The sequence below is a fragment of the Calypte anna genome, chromosome 15 (assembly GCF_003957555.1).
Source record: "Calypte anna isolate BGI_N300 chromosome 15, bCalAnn1_v1.p, whole genome shotgun sequence".
Classification (NCBI taxonomy): domain Eukaryota; kingdom Metazoa; phylum Chordata; class Aves; order Apodiformes; family Trochilidae; genus Calypte; species Calypte anna.
The window spans coordinates 2,301,174-2,313,776 of NC_044261.1; the positions used below are offsets into that span (position 1 = coordinate 2,301,174).

The window sequence follows — 12,603 nt, forward strand, 5'->3', positions numbered from 1 at the left end:
CCCCAAGCACACAGGGCCAAGGTCAAGGTCAAGCCCTTGATGGTCTGACAAGTGATTCCAAATTTATCCTCACACCTGCATTCCATTTCACAGGGGCAGCTTGGGGACAGACAGATGCTTCGAAACCACAGCAGCACCAAAACCCTTTTTGTGGAAAACAAGGCTCCCTAACCCAATACAATGTGCACCTGAAAACTGTTTTTCCTAAGTCCCAGAACAACTCCATGGGAGTGCTTACCTTGTAACTACAGCCAGGGACACCACGCTGCTTCCCAGGGGGATTTCACCAGGAATTTAGGAGATGTTGTGACCTTTGTGGGTCACACACCTGGTAAAGTCAGCAGTGCAGGTTTACCTCAGCACTGAGGCAGATCCCACCTTCTTTCACATCACAGGAACAGAACAGGAACAGCTAAAGTAGAGCAGGGTGAGATTTTATGTTGGATCTAAACACAATCCAGGGAAACCAAGGTGAGCTGCTGCAGAAACTCTCCCTCTGCAGCACTGTGGAGCCTGAAGGACTCAACCAGCAAGGAGCTTTGCTTTGAAGCTCCACCACCTCAGTGAGAATCTGCTCTGGGGGACTCTGAGCTGAAACACAAACTGAAATATCAAAAACCTGCTGCCTGTAACACAGAGCCCTGGCTGAGGGATTTAAATGCCTGGGGGTCAGTCCACTTTTTCAAGCCAGTGAATAACAATGATGTGAGAATTGCTCATTATGGGTGATGTCACACCCTGCTCATGGAGCATGAAAGGAAAACTTGCACCTCACCTGGGCTTCAGCTCTGGAAGATCAGAGAGCCATCTGAAATCTGAGCAGATCTGCATTTAACCCACCCAACCTGGCCCAGAATTACTGCCCAAAACATTAACTTCTACAAGAACAGAGAGAGATTTGCTCAGATTTATTTTTCCAGAATTGGAGTTGAACTGAAACCAAGCTTACAACAAACCAGTCATCCCAGAAATCCCCTTGATGAGTTTCCATGCCCCAAAACCAACTACTGCAAATAAACAAAACCAAAATTAAAACAAGTCTTCAAGTTAGGAGCACTTTGATCATGACCATAAGAACATTAAAAGTGAAGCAGAATTAACACCTATTCCTTACCTCATTAACTTAAAACAATTAGGTGCTCCCCAAATTATTTCATCATGTTTCATGACTTCAAAAGTTGTGGCAACCCAGGGAAGATAAAGTATCCCACTTGTGTATTTCTTGATTGTGTGATTCTGAGCACCAGAAAGTGCTCTGGGACTTTTTAGCATGTATTACAAGACATTCAGTGAGGAATTTCAGGGAGGAAAAAACCAAACAAAAAAGAAAGAATGCAAATCAATCAAATCAGAGCATTTAATGCTCTTTAGAGCCTGTATCAAGTGAAGTTTGGGTCTCTAGAGCCTCACTGCAAGCTGATACAAGGTGTAAGAGATGAGAAGTCACATCCTGCAGCTCTGCAAGCTGCTCCTGGTGAACCAGTGCAATCCTGAACTGCACTCAGACCTTACTCTGCCAGAACCCCTTCAGACTCTGAGTCTGGCACCTAGGGGGTCACAGCCTCCAAAACTTTTGCTTCATCAAAACGTGGAGGGAAGTTTTCAAATCAGATCAGAGTCCAGAAAGCAGGCACAAGCTTCAGCTTTATTGTTTTCCAAGCAGGAGTCATCTTTGCAAGGGAATGATATTGCAGCTGAAAAAGAAGAGGGTAGAAGGAAGCACTAAAGACTCAGTTCCCAAACACAGAAGAGCTGACATGGCATCAGTCAGACCCACCAGAACCCTCCCTTGGTTTTCTCTGCTGGATGAACCTTCCCCTCTTACCCCAGGAGGCCCTTCCCAGACCAGCGCTTTGGAGTCAGCCCCACGTGCACTTTTTTGCCACCACGCAGCACAGTCACACTCAGGGGTATCTGAAAGGGAGAAAAAACATAAGATGTAAGAATAAAAGATGGTAACTTTCCACCACCAAGTCAAACCCCTGGTTTCTTCTTTTCCTGGAACATAAGAGGAACATTAGGGGCCTCAGCAGTTCCCAGTCGCCCTCCCTGTGGATCTGAAAGGAGGGAGAGTTTGGTGTGGAGACAACTCCAGGAGATCTCTCACTTTCACTGTGAGGCACTTGATGGCTGTGGCACCTCCTCTGGTCAGTGCATGAGGGTGGCACAGCAATGCCAGGGAATAAGGGACAATATGATGCTCACAGCAAAGAGCACACACCTCTCAGCTCCTGTGCAGCAGGAATTAGCTCAGTGCTGCAAGAGAACATGGCTACAACAGCACAGACAGAGTCTGACACTGCTCCTGATGTGGAAATGATGATCCCAGAGATCAGAGTTCCACAGGAAAAGCTGTGGCAAACAGACAGGCAAGAGAATACAGACCCAGCAGATATGAGCTCACCCCTTCGCTGTGCTGCACCACTGTGGCAATGTTCTGCAGGCTCTGGAAGTTGTTTATGTTGACAGAACCAAACTCCACAATCTCATCATCCACCTGAAGCCCCTGGACAGAGACAGGAGAGAGATGAGCATCAGCCTTCTCCAAAGAGAGCTGACATCACAGCAGCATCACCCTTCTCCCAGCCACAGGGGGACTGCTGTGCTGGGACAGCTGTTCCCACTTCAAGTGACTGAAAAACCTGACACCCTCTCCACATCCTCAGCTCATTCCTTTGTCCTACTTTATGAATAAATACTGAGGCCTGGAAAGGCCAGTGAGGCCTTGGGGAAGCTGTGTGGTGCAACAATACAGCTGAGGAGAGAGCAGTCCCCTGCTTCCTGTGCAGTGCCCAGTGTTCACACAACATCCCAGAAACAAAAAGGTGGAGGGAGGAACCCTGATCAACCCCCCAACTAATCCCCACATATTTACAAGTGGCAGAGAGAGCCAGGGGTCAGGTTTTCTCCCTGTCTCCAGAAGGAGGTGTCCCCACAGGCTGTCAGACCCCCCCTCCTCACCGAGACACTGGCAGGAGATCCCGGGGTCACGGCGTTCACTTTGGCAAAGGCCCGGGGCAGCCCCTGGTTCTGGCTCATGGCCTCTGCCAGGGCCTCAGCCTCATCCCTGGCATGCTTCTCCTTGTCCCGGGCGTGCAGCTGGTGAAGAGCTTCCTCCACCTGCTTCATCAGGGCCTTGTGATCGTTCTGCAAACCTGTGGGTGACACCGTGAGCACACAGGGAGCAGGAGGGAGCCACACCCATGGGTTCTTCCTCAGCACACACTCTCCTCTCCACCTGCACAGGAAGTTCTATCATGGATGTTTTGGCCCTCAGCTTCTGCTGGTGTGTCTGCTGGGTCCTGCTGCCAGCCCAGCAGATGGTTACCAGTAGGAATCAGACAGAAAAAAACACCCTACAAATGCCAGTAAACACGCAGGGGTGCAGAGGTCCATGGTCACCTATGAGCTGATCTAGTGGGAGGTGTCCCTGCCCATGGCAGGAGGTTGGAACCAGATGATCTCCAAGGTCCCTCCCACCCCAAACCAGCCCAGGAGTCCCTTTAACCACTGAGCAGCTGAAGCCTTTTCCCATCAAGTCACTGCTATGTCTGCAGTAGGAGCCATCCCACAGACAGGGCACAGGGGAAAGCCTGGGACAAAACAAACACCAACCTGTTTTTCCCCCAAAGCTCATTCTACAGACACCAGAAATTTTTGGTGTCACAACCCCCGTGGCTGCAGAGCAGCAGCAGGATTTCAAAGCCTCTGCAACACGCGTGGACAAAAGCATCTTGCTGGGCAAGGTGATGGAGCCCCGAGCAAAAGAACCAAAAACCAAACTCGGAGCAAGCCCGGGTTTCAGGTTCTCAAGAACTGCGATGGACAGGCAGAGGGATAAAGCATTTAAGTTACTTAAATGTTTGCAGAGTGCTCAGGAGGCAGCTGCATTCCCGCAGCAGCTCTCCCACAGCCCATTTTCGCTGTTTCGGTCCCTCTGGAGGGGAAAGCTCCTCCGGCCTCCCTCCTCCTCCTCCTCCTGCCCCGGCAGCCCGCCTGTCTCCCCGCTCCCTGTCCCAGCTCACAGATGATGTTGTGCCGGGCGGTGCGCACTTGGTAGAGGTCGATGTCATCCCGGGGAAATCCCTCGGCGTCCACCAGCGGCTCGTTCATCCCGACGCCTTTTTGCTGTCAGGGAAGAAGCGGCCATGGAGCTGCAGAGCAACCCCGCAGCCAGCCCCGCAGCCAGCCCCGCCACCTCCCCCCGCCCGTCCCGCCGTACTGACCCCCTCCAGCAGCTCGTAGCAAGCCTTGATCTGCGCCTCGATCTCGTCCTTCCTCCTCACCAGCTGCTGCACCTCGCTGACCGTGATGGGGCCACCGCTGCCTTCCTGCGCCATGGCGGCTGCCGAGGGGACGGGACGGCGGCCGGGAAGGGACAAACGGCGTCACAGGCTGCGGGGCGTGGTCGGTGTTGGGGCGTGGTCAATGGGTGTGGTCAGAGGCGAGGGGGCGGGGCCAGCGGTGCCAGGCGGTGCCGGTGTCGGTGTCGGTGTCGTGGGGTCCGATGGTGGCAGGGGGTGGCACAGCGGTGGCACCACCACAGGGAGGGTCACGGGCCACGGGGTGAGCGCACCGGTGGCAGTGACATGGAGTGAGGTGTCACACCGGTGTCACTACCGGCAGGTGAGGCGGCTGTGATGGGTCATGGGGTGACCCTGTCCCCCCTGCTGGCCCCTCTCCATGTGGGACATCCCCACGGCCCAGGGGCACAGCGTCTGTCCCCAGAGTGTGTGTGGCGGTCGGGGACACAGCCTCACCACCAGGTGACCGTGCTGCTGCCACCTGCCCAAGCTCCCCGCTCAGCAGGGATGGAGGTGGCACCGTGTGGCCCCAGGCTCGGTCCCGGTTCGGCGCTGGCTGGACAGGATGGGACATATCCGTGTGAAGGGGTGAATGTCCCCGCGGGCAGGCGGTGGGCTGGGGGGTTGTGCTGCTCTGGTTGCATCACTCTCCGTGTTCCCGGCACACAGGGGCAGAGGGGTCCTGCAGCAGAGTTAGTGTGGCCCTGCTGTGCCGTGGGCAGGAACACACGTGGCATGCCATAGAATCACAGAATTCCAGACTGGTTTGGGCAAAGGGACCTTCAAGATCATCCAGCCTCACCCACTGCCACAAGCAGGGACACCTCCCACCAGCCCAGGGTGCTCCAAGCCCCATTCAACCTGGAATTCAGCACTGCCAGGGATGGGGCAGCCACAGCTTCTCTGGGAAGCCTGGGCCAGGGGCTCAGCACCCTCACAGGGAACAATTTCTTATTGCCTGATCTAAATCTCCCCTCTTCCAGTTTAAAGCCATTCCCCCTCATCCCACCACTAAACGTCCTCCTCCAAAGTCCCTCAGCTTTCCTGTAGCCCCTTCAGGCACTGGAAGGTGCTCTAAAGTCTCCTGGAGCCTTCTTCAATGTGAACAACCCCAACTCTCCGACTGTCTCCAGAGCAGAGCTGTTCCAGCCCTCAGAGCATCCCCGTGGCATCCTCTGGCCTTGCTCCAGTGGGACACCCCATCCAACAGATGAAGTCACACCTCACACCTCTGATAAACCATCCCACCTTTGGCTTACCCCACACATCTGAGTGCCCCTTGGCCATGGGATGGGGCAGTTCCCAGCCCAAACCAACCACAGCTCTGGGTCACAGGCGCTTGGGGTTGGAGGTGGGAGAGAAGGTGGAGCTGAGGAGGAGCTTCCCCTGTCCCACCACTACATTAAAAGCCCTCGTGGCCTCCTGCTCTCTCTGCCGCTGTCACGTTGCCAGGTCACAGAAATGGTGAGGGAATTCAATTAAATGTTGGGAGCTCGTGGGCACAGGACATCTCAGGAGCTTTAGGGGCTCGATCTCTGCTTCAATTTGGACTTTTTTGGTGACTTTGCTGGAAGTGGTACCCAAGAGCTGTTCCTGGTGCTCCAACCTTTGGACTTGAGCCCTCTGGGGGCTGAGGTACCCCCCTGCTAACCCCTCTCTTTTCTGATTCTCTCTTTCAGACATCTTACACAGACAAAGGAGAAAAGGTACGAGCGCTTCATGTCCCCGGTCCTGCCCCGCTGCCTGGTGTGAGACACCAGCCACCCCAATGCCAATATTGTTCATTCCTTACTCCTTGATTACCTGGTAAAACCAGAGGTAAAACTGCTCTCTGCCCCAGCCCCACAGGACATGGTTCCTCCTCGACCTTAGTAACAGGAATTTATTGATTTCCTTTTTCTTTCTGGTTTGGGAGAGCCGTAAACAGGAGACCATGGGTGTTCCTAATGCCTGAGCAGGATCCTCATTTAGTGCAACATTTAATCCCAAACCCTGCACCTATTCCCCTCCTTGTCACCCTAGAAAATGCTTTCCAAGCCAGCTGTGGGGGACAGAGGGAAGGGGGAGCTGTCCCAGCAGTTGTGTAACAGTGTGTGTGGGGGGATTAATCTTTAACACAGCGAAGTTCATGGGGGGTGGGGGCTGCTCACCAGAGCACGGGGATAGAAACAGCCCCAGGTGGGCCTGATCCTACTGCACCTGACCGAAAAGTGCTTTAGAAAACTTCTGGTTTGGGATGGTTAACCTGGTTCTGGTTAATTTGGTTCCAGTTCATTCGGTTATGGTTAATCCGGATGCTTTGGCAGCAGATGTGTTTGCAGGGTTGTGGCTGCCACTTCATCCAGCTCTGGAGAGGGGCAGAGCTGTGGGAATGGCTGTGGTGGGAGCTCTCAGCTCTGTTTTCCCCTTCCCTTTAGCACCAGCGAGGTCGCTTCATCCATTTCCACTCCATCACCTTTTGGGTTGGCAATGCCAAGCAGGTGAGAGGCAACAGTAGGGCCTGGGGGGTGCCCACTGGGTCGGCACCGGGTGGCCGCTCCAGTTATTTGCTGCCAGGAGGGTTGTTTGTCTCAGCACCCCTGTGGGTCAGGGCTGCCCTGGTGTCCCAAAGCCTGTCCCTGGCTCAGTGCCCACCAGCATGGCCTTGGGGACCTTGCGCAAGGGGGTGTGTGCTGGAGGGAGCCTGAGCACAGCAAAACAGCACGAGAGGGGCCACCAGCCTGCCCTGGGGAGGTGCTGTGGTAGCCCAGTTACAAACCCCAACCCGAGCTGCTCTTCACCCAGCCCAACAGATGAACAGGAGACAGGCAGAGAGGTTTCCCCCTTGGGAGCAGCTCCCTGCCTGCCCATTGCTGTGCCCACCCTGCCCTGGGGTGTGGGAGGGCTCTGGAGGCAATGCTTCCCACTGAATTTTTTAATTCTCCCCAGTATGGGCCCTTCCTCACCTCTGCTTGCTCCTCCTGGCTGCTGGAGGGGAGCAGGAAGCTCAGGTGCTCCCTGTGCACACGTGTGACTGTGGAGGGACAGGACAAGAGGTGACGGCTTTAAACTGGAAGAGAGGAGACTTAGGTTAGATATTAGAAAGAAATTCTTCCCTGTGAGGGTGCTGAGCCCCTGACCCAGGTTTCTCAGAGAAGCTGTGGCTGCCCCATCCCTGGAAGTGTCTCAGGTCAGGTTGGATGGGGCTTGGAGCACCCTGGGCTGTGGGAGGTGTCCCTGCCCATGCAGGAGGTGGGAAATGGATGATCTTGAAGGTCCCTTCCAACCCAAACCATCACACACACATGATGGCCGTTCCCCATGGATTGGTGGCCCTGTCCTGGCTGGGGGGAGCTCCATGGGAATCAGGGGCCACCAGCACTTTGGATTCACCCTGGGGTGACTCTCACTTTCCCACAGGCTGCATCCTACTACTGCAACAAGCTGGGGTTTGAGGAGCTGGCGTACCGGGGGCTGGAGACGGGCAGCAGGGAGGTGGTCTCACACGTCATCAAGCAGGACAGGGTAAGGGGACAATGCTCCTTGCTGAGGTGCCACTACTGGGGTGGAAAAGATGAGCTGGGGGGAGACAAGATGGTGTGGGTGCTGTCAAAGCCTCATTGCACCATTAAACCCTGTACCTGGGTGCATCTGGCCCAGCCTGGGGGCTCTGGCACGTCTCCATCCCTCACCTGTCCTCCTCTTCCTCACCAGATCGTGTTTGTTCTCTCATCTCCTCTCAACCCAGGCAATAAGGGTAAGTGCCACAGGGAGGCATGGGGGAAATGGAGTGAGAAAGGACCACGGGAGGCAAAGTGCTTCTGCTCATGCCTGGTCTTGCTCCGGGCAGAGATGGGGGAGCACTTGGTGAAACATGGTGATGGGGTGAAGGACATTGCCTTTGAAGTGGAGGACTGTGACTTCCTCGTGCAGGTAGGCAGCCCCTCTGCTCCCTCCTGCACCCCGAAATGGTGAGGAGATGTGGGGAAGGGTCTGGGCCCATCTCCCCCCGCCCCGAGGGAGCTGTGGCCAAAGAGGGTCTCTCTCCCTCTGCCCAGAAAGCCAAGGAGCGTGGAGCTGTGGTGGTGAAGGAGCCCTGGGTGGAGGAGGACAAATTTGGGAAGGTGAAGTTCGCGGTGATCCAGACGGTAAGTGGTGAGGCAGCTGCAGGGGCTGAGCTGTGCTGGAGGGGGGTTCATGGGAGCAGGTTGGACCCAGGAAGTCCCAAAAAAAACAGTGACACCATGCAACTGCTTTCCCTCCTTTTGCAGTATGGTGACACCACCCACACCTTGATAGAAAAGCTCAACTACAAGGGCCTCTTCCTCCCAGGGTACCACCAGCCCCTCTTCAAGGACCCTCTGCTGCCAAAGCTGTGAGTACTTTCCAGAGGGTCCTGCCCAGCTCTTTGCCACTGTGCACCAGTGGATTGTCCCACCCAAGAGCTGGACAGGCCCCCACCACCTCTCCCTGGAGCCCCCCGTGCTGTGGGATGCTCCCAAGCCTGGCTCTTCCCCCACAGACCAAGCACCAAACTCAACTTTGTTGACCACGTTGTGGGCAACCAACCTGACCTCCAGATGGTCCCAGTGGCAGACTGGTAAGAGTGGGGAGAGTTGGGATGGAGCAGAAGCACCAGGGGTGGAGTGAGGGACATGAACGTGGCCTCTGTGACCTGGGCAGGTACCAGAAGAACCTGCTCTTCCATCGGTTCTGGTCAGTGGATGACAAGCAGCTGCACACTGAGTTCAGTGCCCTGCGCTCCATCGTGGTCACCAACTATGAGGAGACCATTAAGATGCCCATCAATGAGCCAGCTGCTGGCAAGAAGAAATCCCAGATCCAGGTGAGCAAAGACTGGAGCTGGGTCCGTCAGGCTGCCACCAAGAGCAGGGCTTTGGTGAAGGCAGGGCTAGCCCAGCTGTGCTGTGCTAGGGTGGCTGCTGGAAAGCAGCCCTGGCTCTGCAGGGGTCTGCCAAATGTCACCCTGACACGGTGACATTTCTTCCCTGTAGGAATATATCGACTACTACGGAGGAGCTGGAGTCCAGCACATTGCTCTGAACACCTCTGACATCATCTCAGCAGTGAGTGCAGCCCCAGGCAGCTCCCAGCCCCACCTCCTCTCTGCCTCCACCACATCCCACTGGGCATGGTCCTGGTCACAGGGTGGTGGTGGACTATGACCCCTGCCAGGGTGCGAGGACACGGGTGGGCTGTGCTGGCTTTGTGCTGTGGTTGTCCTACAACCAGGATTAACTGGGCAGTGAGCACTGGAGAGGGACCTGCCTGCACCTGCCAGCTGCAAGCAGATGCCCCTCCCTCCAACTTAAAGCAGCTGGGGGCTGCAAGGACCCTGATGCCATAAGCTGTCCCCAGGAGTGGCTGGTGTGGAGCTTGGGCTACTGAGTGAGCCACCACAGCAGATCACCCACCTTTGACTGGGGCAGATGCTGCTCCTGAGCACTTGATTTTGGGCTCCTCTCCAGACCAAGGTATCAGGGAGGTCAGGGTGAGCTGAAGTGTCTTTGCCTGGTGGCCTCTGCATTTCTTGGAGAAGGCACCTTGGGCCCTCCTGTTCCTTATGCCCAAAACAGGAAGGTTGGACAAGTCCCCATGTACGAGGTTGGCCCACATCATGGGAAAGCACCACTCTCCTCCTGATGCTGTCTGTCCCAGGGCACCCTGCCAGCCTATAAAGCTCCACAAATGAGCCCCAAGCCCACCCCAGGTCGTGGTGTCCCCTGCTTTGCAGATCACCAACCTGAAGCTGAGGGGCATGCAGTTCATGGATGTGCCAGCCAGCTACTACCAGGTGCTGCGGGAGAGGCTGAAAACTGCCAAAATCAAGGTGAAGGAGGACATTGACAAGCTGGCGGTGAGTCAGGCTGCCCTCAGGGGGAAAAGGTTTGCCTGGGGCTGGACCAGCTCCCCAGAGCATTTTGCAGGGATGAAGGTGATGCAAAGGGATCCACTTGCTCCTCTTCTTCCAACTGTCCCCCTGTTCCTTTTCTCCAGGAGCTGAAAATCCTGGTGGATTTTGATGAGAAGGGCTACTTGCTTCAGATCTTCACCAAACCCGTTCAAGACAGGCCCACGGTCTTTCTGGAGGTCATCCAGAGACATAACCACCAGGTTGGTTTGAGGATTTCATGATGATCTTGGCTTTGAGACCACAGGGCCATCAAGTCCCTATCAGCTCTTGCTGCTGCTCCTCCTCAGCTGCTCCTTAGCAGCTCACTGGCCATGCCCTGGTCTGTAACACTGTCATCTCCACAGGGCTTTGGTGCTGGGAACTTCAAGTCACTTTTTGAAGCAATAGAAATGGATCAAAATGCAAGAGGAAACCTGACTGCCCTGGAGCCCAACGGGGAGACCTGGCACATCTAGAGGATGGCAGAAATGCCACCCTTACCCCTAATGAGCTGATTCACAAATGACCCAGGAATTGGCTGATATTTTGATAAATAGCTCAGACCCAAGTGTCATAAATCCAGGGAAGTCACTGCTGAGTTGGAGATGTAAAAGGACTCAACATCTACCCTGACCCAGCCCCGGCACTGTCCTCCAGTGACTCCTTGGGAGAGAGTGTGGGAAATACCAAACATGCTCTTAAAAAGCAGTTTAACCTGATCCAAACCACTGCATTTTTAACAAAGGTGTAAGGGATGTGCCAAAGACATGCAGCTATGGAGAAAGACAGGAGGAACAACTGGGAGAGCCGAAATTCAGTCTATCCAAAGTTTTCTGTTAATTTTAGCTACACAGGAGGCTGGGAGAGGAAAGCACGGAGGTGTTTGCTGCTCTGTGCATCTCACTTTGTAAGATTTTATTTTAATTGCTTTTAGACTCAAGCTTGAATTTGAATTTGCTGAAATTAAACACATGGTTTTAGGGTAGCTACAACATTCTGGAACAAGACTTAATCGAATTTACGTGTTTCAGCCTCCCCAGAGCAATGCAGTTTGTGTACTCCTGAAAGAATGAGGGGTTGGGGTTTCTCCTGTGTTTCAAGGAGTAACTGGCAGGGATTCCTCGGCTCAGATCCCAGCTGCATGTGCCAAGTCCCCTTTAGGGCATCTCTCTGGTGTTGCCACTGTCCTATGCAAAGGGGCTTTCCCCATCAACACAATAAAACCCTTTTCTGTCACAGTTTGTGTCTGTTAAGTTAACTCTGCTCCACGTTTGCCACAGCTGCAGGTCAAACACTCCCCCCTGAGGAGCTCCCAGACCTCAGCACTCCACTGCTGAAGAACATCTCAGGCTCCCCAGTTCCCACAGGTGTCCCCACTGCTGCACACCTCCAGTGACAAAGCTGCTCACCAAGTTTCCCATCATCGAAGATGATCAGACCCCAAGCAGCCACAGCTCCTGCCAAGCTTAGGACAACCTCCTTGGACATGTCCTTCCACAATGCCCCATCCTGCCACCCTCCAGGCTGAGCCTCTGCCCAGCACCAGCTTCATGAGGTTGGGCTGTCCTCTATCCCCATCCCTTCACCACTGCAGGCAGCTGCAGAAGCCAAGGACTGAGCTGAAAAGTCACCTACAGCCCCAGCTCTCTGCTGCCTTCCATCCATTTCCTCCTCCATCAGCCACACCATTTGTCTCTACTCTGGGGATCTCTTTTTCTAAAGCTCAGAGAAAACACTTTGACCCCCACCACACTCACAGCAGCTCCCAGCAAGGGAGGGTAGGGGCAGAGGGCTGGCTCCAGGTTCTGTGTTCATCTGCAGGTCCCATCATTCAGCTCAGACTGAAAAGAAAGAAACCCAAGGGCCTCTGGCACCAACAGCCTCACAGCATCACCCCAGCCAGCACCACTCACACCTGGCTTGGGAGGTTAAGGGCTTTCACCTCCAGAAAGTTAATAAATACATCAATATGTGAGATCAGATCATTCCCAGGCAGCACCAGAGGTTGGAGGGGTTGGGGACACCTGGCACAGTGACACAGCTTAGTCCCTGGCTGTGCCTCAGCTCTCCAGATTTGGAAGGATTCCTAACAATAAGAATATTTTCTCCAAGTTTATAAACTGGAAATTACTCACATGTTTCTTCCATGCAATGTAAGGCTGCTGAAAGTCATTTCCTCATCAGAATTAATACTTTCAGTAAACTTTGCTGAAAATCAGTTCTGTAGACTGTTCTCTTTTTTGCTGGATCTGGCTTCCTTGAGCTCTCGTGGTTTCCAACACAGGTCTGAGAGTAAAAAGCTTCCCTGGCTATATATTAAGCACAACGTAATTTTTCTGTAAGAAAAGTCAGTATATTTATGGTTTGCTTTATAAAAGTTACTATAATACAATGGTACATAGTATT

At 54.1% G+C, this 12,603-nt stretch overlaps 2 protein-coding genes across 2 annotated transcripts; one reads left to right on the plus strand and one right to left on the minus strand.

Annotated features, from left to right (window-relative positions):
- Positions 1-1,403: 1,403 nt before the first annotated feature.
- PSMD9 (proteasome 26S subunit, non-ATPase 9) lies at positions 1,404-4,395 on the minus strand. The gene is made up of 6 exons (XM_008493586.2): positions 4,227-4,395; positions 4,026-4,128; positions 2,962-3,155; positions 2,405-2,506; positions 1,826-1,914; positions 1,404-1,694 (listed from the first exon to the last, which is right to left on the minus strand). Exons 1-6 carry the CDS (start codon positions 4,338-4,340, stop codon positions 1,667-1,669), a joined length of 630 nt encoding a protein of 209 aa, XP_008491808.1. The 5' UTR covers positions 4,341-4,395; the 3' UTR covers positions 1,404-1,666.
- A 1,184-nt stretch (positions 4,396-5,579) lies between these two features.
- On the plus strand, positions 5,580-11,435 carry HPD (4-hydroxyphenylpyruvate dioxygenase). Its single transcript, XM_008494263.2, has 14 exons — positions 5,580-5,768; positions 5,984-6,010; positions 6,722-6,784; positions 7,704-7,808; positions 7,998-8,040; positions 8,134-8,216; positions 8,342-8,431; positions 8,555-8,658; positions 8,806-8,883; positions 8,967-9,129; positions 9,299-9,370; positions 10,039-10,161; positions 10,302-10,418; positions 10,563-11,435. Exons 1-14 carry the CDS (start codon positions 5,595-5,597, stop codon positions 10,671-10,673), a joined length of 1,353 nt encoding a protein of 450 aa, XP_008492485.1. The 5' UTR covers positions 5,580-5,594; the 3' UTR covers positions 10,674-11,435.
- Positions 11,436-12,603: the final 1,168 nt, after the last annotated feature.

Bases quoted from the DNA above. Each gene is read 5' to 3' on its own strand.
- PSMD9 (XM_008493586.2), bottom strand. From the start codon at position 4,340: ATGGCGCAGGAAGGCAGCGGTGGCCCCATCACGGTCAGCGAGGTGCAG. The intron at 4,129-4,226 runs GTCAGTACGGCG...CTTCCCTGACAG, and splicing joins GCTACGAGCTGCTGGAGGGG to CAAAAAGGCGTCGGGATGAA. The intron at 1,915-2,404 runs GTGAGCTCATAT...TCTCCCTTTCAG, and splicing joins TGGTGCAGCACAGCGAAGGG to ATACCCCTGAGTGTGACTGT.
- HPD (XM_008494263.2), top strand. From the start codon at position 5,595: ATGGGGCAGTTCCCAGCCCAAACCAACCACAGCTCTGGGTCACAGGCG. The intron at 5,769-5,983 runs GTGAGGGAATTC...TCTCTCTTTCAG, and splicing joins GTTGCCAGGTCACAGAAATG to ACATCTTACACAGACAAAGG. The intron at 9,371-10,038 runs GTGAGTGCAGCC...CCTGCTTTGCAG, and splicing joins CCTCTGACATCATCTCAGCA to ATCACCAACCTGAAGCTGAG.